This window comes from Dasypus novemcinctus, chromosome 21 (assembly GCF_030445035.2).
Source record: "Dasypus novemcinctus isolate mDasNov1 chromosome 21, mDasNov1.1.hap2, whole genome shotgun sequence".
Classification (NCBI taxonomy): domain Eukaryota; kingdom Metazoa; phylum Chordata; class Mammalia; order Cingulata; family Dasypodidae; genus Dasypus; species Dasypus novemcinctus.
In genome coordinates this window covers 22,943,468-22,962,635 of record NC_080693.1, presented here as the reverse complement: position 1 = coordinate 22,962,635, position 19,168 = coordinate 22,943,468, and the positions used below count along the sequence as shown (strand labels likewise).

At 54.4% G+C, this 19,168-nt stretch overlaps 1 protein-coding gene across 4 annotated transcripts in view; it reads right to left on the bottom strand.

The window, feature by feature from the left end:
• The window catches only part of GAS7 (growth arrest specific 7), a 224,304-nt gene that overhangs the window by 26,970 nt on the left and 178,166 nt on the right, over positions 1-19,168 (bottom strand). For all 4 annotated transcript variants that reach the window (XM_004460221.4, XM_071210318.1, XM_023589330.3 and 1 more), the window contains exons 5-8: positions 13,916-13,969; positions 9,230-9,319; positions 5,322-5,437; positions 1,583-1,657 (exon numbers count right to left, since the gene is read on the bottom strand). In XM_004460221.4, the coding sequence (XP_004460278.1) occupies positions 1,583-1,657; positions 5,322-5,437; positions 9,230-9,319; positions 13,916-13,969 (335 nt within the window). The remainder of the gene's footprint in view (positions 1-1,582; positions 1,658-5,321; positions 5,438-9,229; positions 9,320-13,915; positions 13,970-19,168) is intronic.

The window sequence follows — 19,168 nt, the reverse complement described above, 5'->3', positions numbered from 1 at the left end:
AAAGCACAGCCCGCCCAGGAGTGGCGCCGCACACACGGAGAGCTGACACAGCAAGATGACGCAACAAAAGGAGACACAGATTCCTGGTGCTGCCGAGAATGCAAGCGGACACAGAAGAACACACAGCGAATGGACACAAGAGAGCAGATAACACTGGGGAAGGGGAGAGAAATAAATAAAATAAATCTTAAAAAAAAAAAATTCACATTACTGTCACAGCCCCCAATCAGGAAAGGCCAGAATCCCATTTCCTTTCCACAATGGAGAGAAAAACCGAAGGCAGAATAAATAAATCTAATTCCGTTTATTTACCAATGTGCACATGTTCCATGAAATCTAATTTGGATGCAGCTCTCGAGTTGCCAAGGCAGCTCGAGTTTCCACATGGAATCGGCATCTTCCTCGACTGCGCCAAATGTCTAGGCTCTGGCATTGGGCTTGGAATGTTTCGAATTGGCTTGGCTTAAATGTCCACAATTGGAGATATGTACAAAACAGTGTAGCTGCACAGCAGGTGTCGTGAGGGGGCCACGTGCTTACGGCCCAGGGCTGGTGGGGGTGGGTGCATGGGGTCAGCATGGAAACGCAATGGCGAGGGTGGCCGGGCACGAGGGCGGGCTGCAGGTGAGAACCGCTGCCGTGTGTGTGAGCTCGCACCGCCGAGCACGTATTCCTGCGTTGTACGCGTGCGTGCACACGGCCCGGCGGCGCAGGCCGACCGGTGGAGCTGGGCTGCTCCAATTCGGAACATATGCCGTGCGTGTTGGCAGAAGAGAGTGTCCTTGGAAGCAGCCCAGACTGAGGAGGTGGAAGCTGGAAGATTCAGAGTGGCACGGCATGCAGATAATCAGGAAAGCCCCTTCCCAGGCAGGAGGGGCAACTCCCCCACGCACCCCTTTCCCACCCAATGCAGGCCCAGGGCCCGGAGCAGAACCTCGTTTAGGCCCGTGGGAGGGACGTGGCCTGCTCGGCCCACGTGGGGCCATGGGGGCGGGGGCCAGCAGTCAGAGGCGGCTGCCCAGCTGCACGGCCAGCCCTGGAAGCCCTAACGAAAGCCGTGTTTGGTTGGCAAATCCTCCACCCCCTGGAGGACTTCAACCCAAAAAGGCAGATCTGGGCTCATTTAACCCAGCAGCTCTGACGGTCACGCTCACGGCAGGATGGACTTCCTTGGCTGCACGTTCGCACCCTTTGCAGGAGCACTGCAAACACCGGCCTGGGGTGGGTGGCACTAGAGCTGACCTCTGGGGAGACCCTTTCAACCGCGGCGTCCTAAGGGTCTTTTTAACAAGAGCAGAGGAGGCTGCGCTCCTTCGCCCGCTAGGAGAGGAAGGCCTCCCAGCGTGTCCCATCCAGCGAGGCCTGGACCAACACGGGTGAGGGGGGCCCTCGCACACGCAGCTTCCTAAGAGCCCAGGCAGACGGGGGGGCTGGGCTGGGCGCCGGGGGACGAGCACCCCGTGGGGGCGCCCCCGTCCAACGTGGGCCCGTCCTCGGGATTGGTGAGGCGGACGCTGGGTGGCAAGGGGTCCCCGTCCCGAGCGACCGCTCGCCCTTCCTCTCCACTCCCCTCCCGACTCACCCTTCCTCCTGGGCCGCCAAGGAGCTCTGAGAGAGCTTCGCCAAGTTCTTCGCGTATTCTTCTTCGATCTTTATCCTGCGAGGGAAGAAAACCCCACGTCAGCTGCCCGGCGCTAGATCCCGGGTCTGCACTGAGCCTCGGGGAAGCGGACTTGGCTCAGTGGTTAGGGCGTCCGTCTACCACATGAGAGATACAAGGTTCAAACCCCGGGCCTCCTTGACCCGTGTGGAGCTGGCCCACGCGCAGTGCTGATGCGCGCAAGGAGTGCCGTACCATGCATGGGTATCCCTGCGTAGGGGAGCCCCACGCGCAAGGAGTGCACCCCGTAAGGAGAGCCGCCCAGCGTGAAAGAAAGTGCAGCCTGCCCGGGAATGGCGCCACACACATGGAGAGCTGACACAAGATGACGCAACAGAAAGAAACAGATTCCCCGTGCCGCTGATAAGGATAGAAGTGGACACAGAAGAACACACAGCAAACAGATACAGAGAGCAGACAACTGGGGCAGGGGAGGGGGAGAAGGGGAGAGAAATTTAAAAATAAATAAATAAAAAAATAAATAAATAAACTGCAGCCTGCTGCTTCTTAGCTGTGGGAAGGAACCCACGAGTCCATAACCTCTAAGGGTGCAGAGGTCCTGTTTGGCCAACTGACACATGTAGGTGCTTAATAAACACTTGTTGAAGAAATGAATGAAAAAAGGGAAACTGCCTGAACCTCTGTCTCTTCATCTACAAAAATGGGGTATTTCTACCTGTCTCTGTGGACTGTGTTGAGGAAGAGCTGTCCTGTGCATAGATGCTAGTCCAGGGCTGGACACGTGGGAGTCCCTTGAATGAATGACTGTAACTTGTGGTGGATGGCAAGGGGAGTCCCTCACTCCCTTCCAAACCAGAACCTGTGTTTAGACCCTCCGAGATGGGCCTCGGCCACCCTGAAGCAGGAACCTATCACCGCCCTAGGGCCTCCCACATCCCACACCTCTCTGTCAAGCCCGCAGGGCACGAGTATTTCCACAGAAACCAGGCAGTGCTCAGAGCCGCAGCGCGATCCATTTCCTCGGAGATGACACTTGCTGTCGCGGTAGCTGCCAGCAGGCCCTGGACACACCGCCCAAACTCGAACCTCCGGGGGCGCTGGGCGTAGCGGGCACGTCCACGTCCACCATGTCGTCGGGGATTTTCCACCACCTGCGTGGCTGGGAGGCCAAGGGCTCTGGGTTTGGGGCACGAGGGCCGGGCGGGGGCCTCTGAGAGCGCCTGGCCCCCCGCTCAGTGGTCCCTTGGGGGTCCTCGGCTGCAGCATATGTCTTCCAGGCCGCCCGGGCCGGAGGAGGAGAGGGGGCGCCTGGCGACCAGCGCAGCAGCACCCCGAGGGGTAATCCCTTCACCCCCTCCTTCCCGTGCTGCTTTGCCTCCCGCTCCGGCTCTGGCCAGTCACCGGGTTCCTCGAGTCAACTTGCACTGCTCTCCTGCCTCTCTGCCCCTTCCTCTCTGGTCCCTCTCAGGGCTGTGTGCGCCCCCAGCTCACAGCCTCTTTCCCTCCACACCGCGGCCGAGAGATCTCTCTGGAGAGCAGATCTAACCTTGCCACACTCCAGGCTTAAAATCCTCCAAAGTCCTCACTGCGGCCTAACACCTGTACCAGGCAGGTAAGGTGCCTCCTGCCTCCCGACCAAGTCCAGAACCAGCCACGTGTGCCACCTCCCCCGTTTGTGCCACCTCCCACTCCTGAATCACCTGAGGCCTTCATCACCTCCCTCACCTGTCCACCGCCCCACCTGTTATCACCTGCCACCTGCCACCTCCCCCGCCGGTGTCACCTCCCATGCCTGCCACCTCCCCCACCTGTGTCACCTCCCTTGCCTGCCACCTCCCCCGCCGGTGTCGCCTCCCATGCCTGCCACCTCCCTCGCCGGTGCCGCCTCCCATGCCTGCATTTCTTCCTTGTCTGGCATCCCCTCCCCCCCCATGTCACCTCCTGCTCCTGCATCACTGTCATCACCTCCTCGGTGTGTCCCCTCCCCCGCCCCAGCTTCGCTGTGCCGAGCCCACCCCACACCTGCCTGCTGGCCAGGCGCATCCCCTCCCCTGTGCGTCAGCTCTGGCCTTTCCCAGCTCTGAAAGGCCTTCCCTGCCACATTCCGAAGCAGGGTGAGGAAAGACAAAGGCATGTGAATTTTCTAGAGACCAGAGGGCTCTGAAGTGGCAGGTTCTATTGCTTTGGCAACATAACATTTTTACAAAAGTATAAACCAGAAGCATGTTCAAACTTGGGCTTTTACAGCCGTTTTCCTATTCGCCTGTTGTCTCACACCTGAGCTGTGCAATTTCCTACCCACTTAATAGGTCCTAAAATAAAGATTTAATTATACAAATAGGAAACAGGCCCTCCAGGCATTATTACTTGTTATCATTTAAAAGTGATATTTTAAAAATATATTGGCCTCTGTTTTAAGTATTTTCCGTATGCCTTGGAGACTTGAGAAGGAAAGTTTTGTCTGAGTGTGCATGTGCACACGTGAGGACGCCCATGTGTGCTTCAACTCGCAGGACTCTGCAGGGACGGAGCGCGATGGAGGTGGACGCCCTGCTGCCCTGGAGGATCTGTTAAAGCTTCTCCCCCTCTTTGTAGCTTCCCCTGACCCCACTAGGCTGAACTGATCATTCCCTTGTCTATCATTCCAAGCTCTCAGAGAAAGCTCATCTCGATTTACTTGTCTGGCTGACGCCCCCATAAGACTGTGCTTCCTGGAGGCAAGGAAGGGGTCTCTGTATCCCCAGGCCTGGGGCACAGTTTTGGCTCAAAGTGGAATTAAAAGGTAATGTTTTCAGGAAGCGGACTTGGCCCAATGGATAGGGCGTCTGCCTACCACACGGGAGGTCCATGGTTCAAACCCTGGGCCTCCTTGACCCGTGTGGAGCTGGCCCATGCGCAGTACTGATGTGCACAAGGAGTGCCCTGTCACGCAGGGGTGTTTCCCGCGTATGGGAGTCCCACACGCAAGAAGTGCACCCCATAAGGAGAGCCGCCCAGCGCGAAAGAAAGTGCAGCCTGCCCAAGAATGGCGCCACATACACAGAGAGCTGACACAGCAAGATGATGCAATAAAAAGAAACACAGATTCCCGTCACTGCTGATGGGGACAGAAGTGGTCACAGAGGAGCACGCAGCAGGTGGACACAGAGAGCAGACAACTGGGGAGAGGGGGAAGGGGAGAGAAATAAATAAAAAATATAAATCTTAAAAAAATAAAATAAAAATAAAAGGTAATGTTCCCTTTTTTGTTACAGTCAGGAACAGTGCTTCAAATGAGGACCAGTCAGTAAGGAAAGGAGCAGAGGAGTTCCTGAAGGGGACAGTCAGGAGTGGTGGAGACTGCGGCAAAGGGGGAGACATGCCCTCTACTGGGAGCATGTCTGTTCCAGCCAGTTGTTGCATGAGGGATGCAGAGCCACTGCTGCCAGATCTCAAGAGATGAATTCCACCCATTTTTAAAAATATTGGTTCAAATCTCAACAAACACTTCAGAGACCAAAGCAACACATGTGCGGACCAGACCTGCCCCAGGGCCACGAGTTTATGGCTCCAGTCTTACACTCCCTTAGTGCTAGCCAGGCCCAATGCGGGGTGTGCAGCGGCACCCCCACGCCCCAGCACTGGCCTGTGCCTGCCGTCACTCCCCTCAGGCCAAGGGGCCGAGGCGGGCACCACCCCAGTCCCCAGGGTTGGCAGTCACCTCTCTCGGATGAATTCTGACATCTCCTTCTGCATTTGCTTGCCCTTCAATTGTTTCTGGAGAAGCAGCTCAAACCCAGCCACGGTGCCGTTGCCCTGGGGGTCCTTCTTATCTGCCTAGAAAAGAAACAGACGCACAGAGCTTAGGCGACACCAGCGTGGGGAGGGCAGGCAGACAGACCCCCGGAGGCAGGAAGGAGGCTGGAAATCCCAATCCCAGCCCGAGAGGAAGCTTGGGATGGGCAGGCCCCACGGCCCCCAATCGCCTTCTTGTTCCCGGTGCCCTGGGGGCCACGCGCTTTCCCACCGCAGCCCTCGCAGCTGCTGCCGCCCCACGTCCAGGCCCTGTGAAAACCATCCCCGCTCCGCTCCTGGGACCTAGGAAAGAAGAGGCACGCGGGCGAGTAGCCGAGACCACAAGCCCTCGCCCTGCGCTCGCTGCCAGTGCGGGGGAGACGCGGCTGGCTTTCCCCTGGGGGTCTCGGCTTCTGGCTCTGAGCTGGCCCCGTCTGCGACCTGGGGGGACAGGCGCCCCTCGGGCAGCCATGCCGCCTACCAGCTTCCCAGCACCGGTGGGCGGCAGCATCCTCCAACGAACGTGCATAAAAGATCAGAGTGGGTTTAAAAGAAAAGGAAGAAAGGATGCTCGTGGCTGCTGTGTGGAAACTGGATTGCAGGGAACCCAGACTGGAAAGGGCAGGCTGAGATCCCAGCAGTGGGGCCGCAGGACGGTTCTTCCCTCGCTGTAAGCGGAGCCTGTCTGTAAAACCAGGGAAATAACGGCACCCACCTGCAGAGGTTAGCCCAGGGGAAGATGGCGTGGTCAGTCAGTCTAGCCAATGCTCAGCACAGGCTAAATACTAACGGCATCTACGATGAGTTACTTCTCTATACGGTATCCTTTCCACAGCGGGCCTTTCCCCATCGCGCTTTCGATATATCAACGGGTGGGCATAAACAATTAGATGGGAATTGGGGGCGGGCGTTTCGTGGAAGCCACAGACAATGCAGAAAAAGTTTAGAAATGCCCAAGATATAGGTACAGTATTCTATAATACTTAATCCAAATTTTACAATAAGGACCTGGAAACACCCCATAAGAGAAAAAGAAAAAAAAAAATCAGACTTCTTCTCTGGCACGAAGGGAGGACCAAAAAACTTTATGCAGCTTTTCCAGCTCACGGGGGTGCCGCACCCTTAACTCCCACGATGTGGAAGAGATAACTGCACGAGTCAAAGCCTGGGAGGACGGGAAAGTCAACGGAATAGGACCTGAGCACCCGATTCAGGCTGTAAACATCGTAATTAAAATTTCTCAACATTTACAAACGCTTTACGCTCACCGAGCAACAGCTCCCCACGGCCCGCGCCCAGGCCCTGGGCACTGCCGCCCTTTCCTCTCTACCAGCTGGCCCCTTCCAGTCATTTCTGAACGTGAGCTCATCCGGGACTTGTCCTGCCGGGCCTCACTTGTTTCACCCTGCACCACGTTTTCCAGGCCCGTCCACGTTGCAGCACATCTCAGAACCGCGTTTCTTGCGTTTCTTTTTACGGCTGAATAAGATCCCACTGTGTGCAGATGCTGCCACATGATTTGACCTTTCATCTGTTGATGGACACTGGGGTGGCTTCCACCCATGGGCTACTGTGAACAACCACGCTGATGGGAACATGGGGCACAAGTATCCGCTCGAGTCTGTTTTCACTTTCGTTGGGTATAAACCCAGGAGTGGAGCTGCCGGCTCCTATGACGATACAGCTTAACATCTTTTAGGGACTGCCATACTACTTTCCACAGTGGTTGCACCATTTGAAACAATTTTTTAAATGAAATGTTTTGGGTTTTTTTTGCTTGCTTTGTCTGCACCCTCAAGCATGCCTCAGCACCCCTCTCTGCTCTCCCCTCTCCGTGTCTCCTGCCCAGCACCCCCAGCACCGCCTTCCTGTAGGATATTCACTGGTGGCATCTGTCCTGCAGGTCAGTGACTGCTGGAGGATCAACTCCCAGCCCCTGCCCAGCTCCTGACTGTCACCACTAAGAGTGTCCTCTTCTGTGACAGCCTTTCCCACCAGGAGTCCAGAGTCAATGCTGTGGTACTTAATGGAAGGTTCTCTGACATCACAGCAAGGTGCAGCTTGAGAACCTGGAGTCAGGACCCAGAGGGATCCAAGTTCAAGTCTCCGCTCAGCCACCGAGTGCCGTGGGCAAGTCTTTCCAATCCGAGGAGGGGACCCCGCTTTTGAAGAGGGGTAGGGCTGGAGCTCTAAGATCCCTTCCAGGGGAGGCAATATAGAAAGGGGGAAGGACGGGGCGGGGGTCAGCTGGAGAATCCCCTTTAGCACAGTCGGGTGGATGGAGAGTTTTTCCATCACCCTTTCTACCACCCAGTGTGGAGTCCTTCCCTGGCTGCCCTACCCAAGGCCCACTGGGCACCCTCCTAGAACTTCCTAGGACAGGGAGTAGCCCATGGGACTGATCAGGTCATAACGGAGCCACTGCTGTCGTTTAAAAAAACTTTTATGTAGGTTTAAGTTCTGTCCACGTCACCGTGTGATCCTTATACCTCGACAAACAGTCAAAGAAAAAATCTGTAAAGTGCTGAGCCCAAATCTGCCTCCCTGGACCCGCCAAGAGATTCGTCGACACCAGGGAGAACCAACCAGAAGAAATGGACTTTTAGGACTGTGGGAGCAGAGAGAAATCCTGTTAGGGGCAAAGGCCTGGATGGTCAGGGAGATAAAACCCCAGAGTAAGTATCAGAGTCCCCAGAGAGCTTGAACCAAAACGGGCACTCACAAGTCCCGCTCTCTGGGCTGCTGACCAGCGGGCAGGACCATGTGTTGCCCAACGTTCCCCAAGGCTCCTGGGTGCTCCCAGGGCACCCATCCCTGGGGCTCGAACCACTCTCCCTTGAGACCTCTTTCTCCCATGCACCTCTTTAGGGGTGCCATTTCTAAACCCAGAACTTTCGTCCATCCTGCAGCTCCTGCCAGCGCTCCTGCCTCCTGTATCCCATGCTAACTTCTACTCCTGCCTGCTTCTGGTCCACCCACATGAGGCATGCACACCAGGATCAGGTCTTATTTCTGCTTAAAACCCTCCAATGTTTTCCTACAGCAAACAGAATAAAACCCAGCGTGCCTACCGGGGCTTATTAAGTCTGGGTGCCTGCCCCCCGCCCCCCACCCAAGCTCACCCCCAGGTCTGAGGCCAAAGCCCAGAAAGCTCTTTTCACAACACTTTGTGGGTTTTGTGCAGGTATTTGCTCTGGCAGAGACAGAGCTGGAGCCGTTTACAGGGACAAGAGGAATCTTTGGAAATCTTCTAAGATATGCATGATTCGGCAGAATGAAAAATACGCTTTTGCCAAAGTTAGCACAAATCTGGGAAAAAAAAAGTAGATAATCCACTTTGCATAAAGATGGGGGAAAAGGTTATTTTACTGATTGATTTTTCCTCAGGGTCTTTGGAAAAGTTTCAGAGGCAAAGAAACTTTATAGCTGGCGGGGGACACCCCAGATCCTTCAAAGCCCCCCATGATTTTGATGGAAACGGTGAGCTCCCAGGAGGTGAGGACACCTGACCAAGGTCCCCCACATCAGTGGCAGAGCAGGTCTGGAGCCTAAACTCATACTAAATGCTGATTCTAGCCTCCCGCTTTTGGAGAATACCAAAGGCAGCGACCCCAGCTTACCTGCACTCTGGCAGGGTTTACTTATGGCTGTGAACACAAACTCCACTGACTTCCTGGCATCTGTGGCGTGGCCTGGACCCCAAGAGGGTCTGAAATTCTTGCCTTGGATGCTAAATCTACCCTGAGCACTTTAGGTTTCAACGGGAGAGAAACTTCCCCTCCAGCCCTTGCAAGTGACCATGCCTCGGAGGGCGGAAACTGAGGCACCACTTACCCAGAAGTAGTCGCAGTAGCTCCACTCGGTTGGTTTCAACAGCTGCTGCTCTGGCATCGTGTCTGGGTGAGGGAACGTCACGCAGTTTATCTGTTGCGCAGAGAAAGAGAGAGAAAGTGACTTCACCAGAGGGTGGGGAGGGGCTGGGAAGGCCCATTTCCGAGGGGAGGTGGCCCTAAGGAGGCTGTCCTTTAGGGCCAGCCTGGCGAAACATACACAGTGATCTGCAGATGCGCCCGTGGCCGGCGTTTCAAAGGAGCGCCAACAGGGCCTCGCACCTGCCGAGTGTGATCTCTAAGCGCAGTTTAGCAAGATCTGGGCAGATGATGAACATTCGAACATTCAGAGCCTTTGACACATCAACATCACGTCTGAGACTCTATCCCACAGGTAAACTTGTACCTGCACATAGTGCAGGCACACAAGGCTCTCCACTAGAGCACTACTGCACTAGCCAAAGGCTGGGATGCAACTCCAGGGTCAATGAGGAAGGGTTAAACAGTGATGACCCTGATGGGCATCTATAAGGATTGTGTCAATGGTGAAAACCATAGTGAGAAAGTCCTTATGTATTGACAAGGAAAGTGTGCCAGGATATACTGCTAAGTGGGGGGAAAACACACCAAAGTATAGAACAATAATTATGTTATGCCACCATTTCTGTTTTTTTTTTTTTTTTTTAATGTGCATGGCGGGTATCCACAATTGGGTTATGTGAGGAACAGTTCTGGAAACTGGCAACATCAGTTGCCTCCAGGGAGAAGAACTGGCTGGCTGAGGATCAGGGGTGAGAGGCTACCTTGGGAATTTGAAATCCTGATTTGCATTATACGCACAAACACCATTTGGAAATTACCATCCAGGTGCATGCTTGGGGCTGGCCCTAGAGGAGGAGAGCAGACATTCCTGGGTTCTGGCTGAAGGTTCTTCTGCCCCAAGCATATCTGGGGTACCCCTGGTTTCTCTGCCCCGTGAAGGTGGCTCTGCCACTGCCCCTGCTTCAGGCCCCAAGCCCGATCCTCTCTACAGGGCTGGCCACTTTGTTTTCGTTGTGGGAGCCACAGAGCCTCAGGAAGGCCTGCACCTTAGCAGGCTTCACCCCTCGGCCACGGCCCTGAGCATCTGCTCAAGGGGGAATGTCAGGGGCGACATACAGGACAGAGCAACGCAGAGACCCGGAGGCCGGCCACCTGCACGTGTGAGGCGCCTGTACAGGGCTCCCACGGGAGGTGGCAGCCTCCACCTGGGGAAGGGCAGCGAGCCCTGGGGTCTCTGGTGAAGCGGAGAGGGCGGGCTGGGTCTGTGGGGCGCATGCCTCCCAGCTCCAGGCAGCCGGCCATTTGTGCTGGAACGAGGAGCCCAGGATTGCTGGATTACACGATTACTCTAGAGAAACTGGAAATCGGGACTTTGGTGTATATGTTCCATGTTTAAATGTTGGCAAGTAATTCAAGGTTCGTAATAACAATCATACAGCATGCAAACCAAACAAACCCGTGGGCCAGCCGAGTCAGGTCCACAAACCTTCATTTAAGGGCTTCGATGGCGACTGCAAGGAAATCCAGGCCTCCAGCTGCCAGGGGCGCCGGCTGCATCCACAGACCCATGAGTACAATTATGGGTGAAGCTCCAGCCAAAGAAAGGACCCCACCCCCCTCAAATCCCGGCACCTGGCTGGGATCCCCACCTTGATTTGGAGGAAGGCTGCCACTGAAGGGGTAGGGGCAGAAGGCTCCCCAGAGCCCTGGAGATCGGCAGCACTGAATTCTGCCAAGGTCAAGGTGGAGGCCTGAGGGGTTCCTTGGGGTGTGGGGAGTTTGCGTGGAATAGTGCTGGCCGCTGCTAATGTCGGGGGCCTCCAGGGAACGGAACTTGGTGACTGTCCCCAAGGTGACACGGGCCGGAAGCCTCCTGGGAGGGGATGCCAGCCTCTTAACGCACCAGACAATGGTCTCCCAGCCACACCTGCCCTCAGGTGCTCCGTGGCACGGCCTGAGTCTCCTAGGGAGATGCCTGCTCGGCGACGGGAGGGGTCAGGGGTCTAGAAGGTGAGGCATCCTGCAAGCACCCCTGAAGGGAGACGGCTGGTCCTTAAGATGGCTTCAGAATTGGGGGAAATGGATTAAGGCAGGAAAGTGGGGGGAGGATAAGAACTGCTCCTGCCATGCTGGGAGGACAGCGGGCCCCAGATGGACCGGCCAGGGTCCCAGGGTGGCTGCCACTGCCCCTGTCAACTCTGGTTTTGGGATTTCTCCCTCCCAGCTATGCCACAGGGGCTTCCCCTGAATCCTCGCGAGTCCTGCACCCCCTGGTGCGCATCTTGGGAACTGCACCGCCCTCCTTGCAGAAGGCAGTTGCAATGCCCCAAATCCAGGGAGCCCCTTGCTCAAACACTCTGCCAAGAACTTTCCGCGTACCCTCATTTCATTTTCCAGGGCAACATCACTGCCCTCATCTCATACCAGGGAAACTGATGCTCAGGGAAGTTAGGTATTTGAATCCAGATCGGGCTGACCACAGACTCAAGCCTCCAACCATAATGCTCTTTGGTGGATCATTTATTTGCCCACTTTCCATCTAAACGTGTGTTGAATGGCTTCTTGGTGTCTCACATGGTGCTAGACCTTTCCAGCACTTTGCACACCTACATTCGTGATGGTATAATTTCTTGTGATTGTTTACTTAGCATTTCTCTTATCAGCTCTAAAAAGAGAGGCAGACTGTCTTTTTCTATTGCTCCCCCAGTATCTGGCACAGTGTTGGGGATATATTGGGTGTTCAATCAATGTTTCTTGGTGCAAGAACTAGGTGCTTGAGATACAAGGTTTGGTCTCTGCCCTCTAGGATTTTATAGGCTAGTGAGGACGGCATACAAGTAAACGAGCCGCTGCAGTACTTTGGGGTAAATCTAGAACTGGAGTGGATGTAGGGACTCAGCTCAGTTCGTCTGGAACTTGGGGTTGGGGATTAGAAAACAGAGGCTGGAGAGAACCTTGCAGGCCGGGCCCTGTCCTGAAAACAGTGGGAGGCGTGGGAGTGGTTTTTGTCAGGAGAAGGACACGCTCAATAGAGAAGGGCTGCTCTCTGGGGTCAGCGCTCCCTCGGTAGAGGGAAGACACTGTCCGGGGCGGTCCTGACAATGGCTGGGGCCAGCCTCGTGGCAGGAAAGACAGGATAAGTTGAGGAAGGGACAGAGACCCTGCTTAAGGACTTACCACCACCAGGAAGCTAAGCCAGGGGTTCTCAAACGGAGGCATGTTCCCTTTCTTCCCCTAGGAGACCCCAGGCAAGGTCTGGAGGCATTTTTGGTTGGCACAACTTGAGGGACGAGTGCTGCTGGCAATGAGCAGGACGCTGCTTAACATCCTACAACGTACAGGGCAGCACCCCCACGCCAGTCCAAAACGTCATTAGTGCCGAGGCTGAGAACCCGGGGTGGAGAGGAGAGCTTCCAGCCCTGGAAACATGGGAGGCAGAACAGACACTTCCGGACAGAGGGAGGAGGTGGCAGTGGAGGGGGACGATGAGTACCGTACGGTGTACGGTGATGCCCACTAAGCAATCAGAGCTGAACTGTTTATCTGCAGTGACCTAGTACAAATGAGGCAACTGAGGCACAGAGAGGTTAAGTCTCTTGCGTGCTACCAGACAGCTGGAAAGTGGCAGAGGAGGGTCTAGATGGTGGATTTCCAACTCCTCGGCCATGGCTCTTACCACCGCTCTGTCCTGCAGGTCCTCCAAGGTAAGGCTCGTGCACCCCTGGATGGCTGGACTGCAAATGGAGAGGCAGCCCTGGGAGGGACGAGAAGCACGGAGAGGCTTCTCCCTAGAAACCTCCACATATGGACTCCTGTCTCCTCTGGGCGCCCTCTCCCAGGTGGCTGCTACCAGGATCTGCAGCCTGGGGAGGGCTCCAGCTGGTTTCATCCCCCTGGGGCTGGCCAGAAGGGCTGAGAACTGTGTGTGGTGCAGCCTGAGAGAAGAAGTCTCCATCTCCTGGCTCTTGTGTCTGAACAGGAGAGCTAGAACCACACTTTTCAAGCCTCCAAGTTCTTGGCTGTTGGAGCAGCTGGACAGCTCATTTCCTCACTTTGAGGGGGCACTGTGGTCCAGCCTCCGCTACCCCTGAAACCCAGGGATGATGAGAGGGGTGGGGGGCTCCTCTGCAGCCATCTAAAAGCCCCCAGCCTCCAGACGGGGATTTGGCAGGCTTTGGCGACAGCCCTAGGAGGTGGGCTGGCTCCTCAGGGCAGAAGCAGCTTCCAGCAGGGACCCCCAGGGACTCTATTCTTAGGGTGCGTTCTCTTGCTTCTAACTCCAGAAGTTATCCTGCACCGAAGCAACCCCATCCTGGCTGTAATTTACGCCGTCATATCACTCGCGCAAAGCAAGGTCCACCCCCTGCAGCCCACTCCTGCACAAGTACCTTCCCCTGCCCGCCCTGCAAAAGACGGCTCCTGCCGTTTCCAACCACCATCCTTCCATCCGCTCACGGAGAGAAACCAGGGGAAATGGGAAAGGGAAAGGGAAGGCTGGAAGAAACTTCGGTGAAAAAGGCCAGCGTTGGAACTTCCCCAGTCTGGGCTGGGCATCGCCCTCCTGCTCTGCGGTCCCCGTCCCCATGGCAACGGCAGCAGCCCGCCCCAGCCTGCAGCCCGCCCCGAGCACTGCGCGGGGGCCACTTACCGTGATGGTGCTTTCCTTGCTCTGTCTTTTGCCCGGGGACGAGGATCCCAGATTCTGGGGGGAGAGGCAAGACACATCCTCAGAGCTGTTCTCCATATTGGACTTTTTTCCCCCGTTTGGGTTCCCAGAGGGTGGAGGGATTGGGGAAGTTGGGGGATGCTCAGCCTGCCCTTAACTCCTAAGTCACCATATTCTGGGAGGGGGCAGGCAGGAGTCTCCCTGCCCGCCCCCGCGGCGCCCATGCCCTGCTCTCGGCTGGAGTTGGAGGAAGGCCCCAGCGTGGGATTTGAGATCATCGCTCCCCACCAGGTCTCCCCTCGGCTGCTCCCAGCCTGGAGTTCAGGGAGTTAACCCCTCAGCTGCCCTCTGCTGGTGAACCACTCCGCCGGCTGCTACCAACACCAGCAGAACCCACCGGGGAGCAGAGGGTTAAGGCAGATGCTAGGCCACCACCTCCTGGCACTGAGAATTCAGCCCACGACATCTTATTTCGAAACCCCCCGGGTTCAAATCCTCCAACCCTGAACGCACCGATGGGCGCCGGGCCTCTGCTGACCAGCTGCTCTTCCCGCCCGCGAGCAGGGAGGGGTTTTTCAGCCAAGCCCTTTTCCAGCTTTTGTTCCGTCTTTGGATGGCTCTTCTGTGTCTTCCTGTTCCCAGCAAGGAAACCAGAATCCCGCGTACCACTGAACCCCCATATCCTCAGCAGCTTGCCTGAGCCCTAGGATTTTTCTGGTAGGGAAAATCTTTCGGTTGTCGGCCAAAAATGCCACCTCTGTCGTAGGAGCTGTGTGTGACATTTTCTTGAAGGTGACGCGCAAGTTGGAGTCCTCGTTTTTGCCACGATTAGCAACAACCTTAGGGTCTCAGGACCAGAGCTCCTTCCCTGGCCTGGCCTGTGACGGTCTAGCTCCCTTCTGGAGCCACACCTTCACCTCCGCTGACCCCTAAGGCATGTGGGGACCATCGCAGGGTCTCCAGGAAGGTACTCTTGCTCTTCTTTTCCTGATGGAATTAAGGAAGTGGCTGTCAGGACTTCACAAATAAAGGCGCAGAAAAAGCACAGAGGACCTTCTCCAAAGAGCCTCGAGGGAACTAACAGGTTCCCTCAAACCAGCACTGGCCTGAACCACCCGGCAGGAGCCCCGCTCTGGGAGCAGAGCCCACCTGCTGGCCAGGAAGTACAGGGCGCTTGATGGAGCCCCTGCGTGTGGGTTCTCACTCCCTCACTCCTACACAGGCCTGCTTGGCTGATCAGTCAGGTCAACCAATGAAAACAGACACCCTGAGAATGTCCAGCTGAAAGGGATCATCTAGACCATCCCTGTCACAGACGAGAAAACGGGCGTACTAGCTGCCCGAAAGAGATGCCCAGCTCCATCCTCCAGAGCTTCTCCGGCAGGTCTCAGGGGAGCCCAGCACCTCTGATGCAGAGCCTGATGACCGCACTTGGAGATACATCAATACATGGTCCTTCATGTTATTAAGACCTCCTCCAGATCAAGCAACTCTTCCAGCAGCGCCAACAGGCCCTGCGGCAACATCAAGCTTATGAGCATCTCCAGCTTCCGGAGACATTTTACATCCATCAGCTCATCCAGCTTGCCCACCCTGTACCTGCCCAAGCTGCCAACTCTGCCCCAGGGCCCGTGGAAGGCAGACAGAGGGTGCATGGCAGGGGCCCAGGGTACAGGTTCACAAGCAGAAGATGCAGGAACAGGGCAATCCGAAGTCTCTTTGCAGAAGCAGTGGCCAAGGAGCTATCTGTCCGGGAAGGAGGAAGCATAGCTTTTGACGAGGAGTCTGTAGTTTGCAGAAAGTCTCCCTGTCATGGACACACCTAACCACCACCTCTGTGTCCCCATTCTGGTCTGGCAGGATGGTGGTGATGAGGAGGGTGAGGAGGGAGAATAACTAGACAAGGAACCAAGTGTGGTAAGAGCTGTTATTTGTTGAGTGCTCATTTATTAAGAGCATTACGGCCAACCATTTGACACACCTAATCTCATTTAATCCGTACAACCCTAGCATGTTCACTGGCATCACCTCCCTGTTTTACTTGCATGATGAAACTGAAGCTTCCAGAAGGAAACTAATAAAGCTGGTAAAGAGAGGAATAGACATTGGCACCCAAGCTTGCATAAGTCTCCTCTATCTTCTACCGTCTCTCCAGTTTGACACCGAAGACAGTATCTTGGGGGCGGGGAGGAGGGGCAAAAATGATCTCCACCATCCCCGATGTTTTGTGACAGGGCCACCGTGTATGAGGCTCTGTGGAATGAGGCTGGCTCACAGGCCCTCAGTGGCAGTCTCAGGCTCTGCGTATGCTGCCGACAACCAATGCCTGTTATTACAATTTCATATACGTTATGTCTATGTGCATCATACACAGCCCCTCCCACCCCACACACACTGTAGCACTCCACTCCACTGAACGGACCCAGAAGGAGTGACACCTCAGTCATATTGAGCATATCTACTAAGTAGAAATTGGTTTTGAAATACTATTCTCCACTAAGAGGAAGACAGGTGCTTTATGGAAATGGTTAATTCCAAGAGTGGGGCAGAAAAAATACAAGGTGAATGTGGAATATCTTATTTTCCTTGGAGAAATGACTAATTCCAAGTGTGGGCAGGAAAAATACAAGGTGAACCTGGAGTATTTTGCTGGGAAGAAAGTGTTCAAATAGTGGAGATATAATAAATGGACCCAGAAGCCAGCTTGAAGGGGGTGCCACGGACCAAATTTGGGTATAAAAAGAATGATAACTTAAAGAGATTAACCCTGAAGAGGAAAATAAAAAGGGTGGGGAAGCCAAGCAAAGAATGGTTAATGAATTTGAAAAACCACCATTTGCAAATCTCAGTGTGAAAACTGATTCTAGCCACTAGGTGAAAAGATTGTTAGGGAGAAGGAACTTCACATGGTCCCAGGATATCACCCCACAGAGTACTTAAAAATTACAAAGGGCAAACCTGCCCTTGCAAAGGCACCATCTGATGTCACTGACGAGAGTATGTATCTCTTGATACAAGACAGTGAGAAGTACTCGACATGACTGCTATAGTATTCTTCTCAAAACTGCTTGACTTGACTCTAATCATAGCAAAACAATTAGATCAATAATGGAGGTCATTCTACAAGTGACCTGGACTCTTTTAAACAAAAAAAAAAAGGTCACTATGAGGGATAAGAAAAAAACATGCATGGATGAAACAGTTCTGATTAAAAGAGCCTAAAGAGGGAAGCAGACTTGGCCTAGTGGTTAGGGAGTCCGTCTACCACATGGGAGGTCTGCAGTTCAAACCCCAGGCCTCCTTGCCCCGTGTGGAGCCGGCCCATGTGCAGTGCTGATGCGCGCAAGGAGTGCCGTGCCACACAGGGGTGTCCCCCGAGTAGGGGAGCCCCATGCGCAAGGAGTGCGCCCCATAAGGAGAGCCGCCCAGCACGAAAGAAAGTGCAGCCTGCCCAGGAATGGCACCGCACACACGGAGAGCTGACATAGCAAGATGACGCAACAAAAAGAGACACAGATTCCCATGCCGCTGACAACAACAGACGCGGACAAAGAAGACACAGCAAATAGACACAGAGAACAGACAACTGGGGGGGAGAGAAATAAAATAAATCTTTAAAAAAATAAAATAAAATAAAATAAAAGAGACTAAAGACATAACACTCCTAAAAAAGACACAAACTAATGAAACTGACTTGAGAAGATCTGAATAGGTTTAGAACAAGTAGAGAGAGTGAATCAGTCATCAAAAAACAAAATCCTCCCATAAAGAAAAGTCCAGGCCCAGGGGACTTCCCTGCTGAATTCTGCCCAACATTTAAAGAATTAACGCTAATCCTTCACAACTCTTTCAAAAGATGAGAGGAAAAAACATTTCCCAACTCATTCTGACACTGGTATTACTAATACCAAAACCAGACATGGGTATCTCAAGAAAAGAACATTCACAGACCTACATCTCTTAGGAATACAGATGCAAAAACCCTCAAAATACGAGGAAACGGAATCCAGCAACTTCCAAAATGGACTATTTATCACGACCAAGACTAGGTCCCTTCCTTGCACATACTTGCTCCAGCCTTTGTCTCTGCTGATATTAAATAATCGTTTATCTAATGCCGTTCCCTCCACCTGCTGTAACCCTCCATCAGGGCAAGGGCTACATGTGTCTATGTCTGATGTCTGGCAAAGAACCGGGTGCTCAACAGAATAATGAATTAATGGGGGGTACCAATTGAGTAAATGAGCGCTCAGCGTCTCATCTCACTCTCCACCTTAACCTCCATTCTCCAGTGCGTCCCTCAGATTCCCAAACCCTTGTCTAAAGTCGGTCTTTCGGGGACGTTCCCAGGAGGCCAGAACAATGAAGTGGTGGAGAGGCAGTCGCCACCGCTTCGGCTGCCAGAGCCGCCCTGCCCTCCCTGGGCCTCCCCAGGGCGCACGCCACCTTGGCCCCAGGCAGGAGGGATGGGGGCAGGTGAGGACTTGTCGCTGCAAAGGCTGGCTAGACGATGAGCCTTTGATCCCCACCCTCCCCGGCCATCAGTAGGGTCCAATTGATCCAGTACCCGTGAGGCCCGCCCCAGGGCCGCACACTTGAAAATCCCCACTGGGGGGCACCAGCTCGCCATACCTGTGTTCCCCAGGCCCCCCCAGAGGAGAGGAGGAGGGGGCCGGCGGTCAGAACATGCTGGTGACAGAGGTCTTCGGTTTCCATGAAGACCAGGCACGCCCCTGCCCACTATATTCTGATTTTTCCCAGTTGGCCCTACCGAGCTTGCTCCAAGAGGGGCAACTGGCAGGTCGGGGGGCAGAGAACACAAGCAGGCTTCTGCAAGCCATCTCCCCGCGCTCCGCCCTGAATCTCAAATGGGTGCATGTCCATGTTCTCATTCACCCACCCACCGATTTTCAACTACTATTGCCAATATTATCAATAAGAAAATCAACAGCCTGGGGCAGCGTAAGTAGATGCTATGCATATTGAGGAACGCTGTATATATTCTTGTGATCGTCTGTTCTTAGCATTCTCTATAAATATCAAATCCTCTTGCCCTCGCCGTATGTCTACCTTTAGCACTTTTTGGATAAGAGGCTCACAAACCAGGACAAAAAAAAAAAACAACAGCAGATTTTCAATCCAAATGTCATTACCCTTTTATAGCCTAAAAGAATAACATTCTTCCCTACAGTTCTAGAAATGGGGGAACACATAAATCCATGTTTGCCTCCTCCA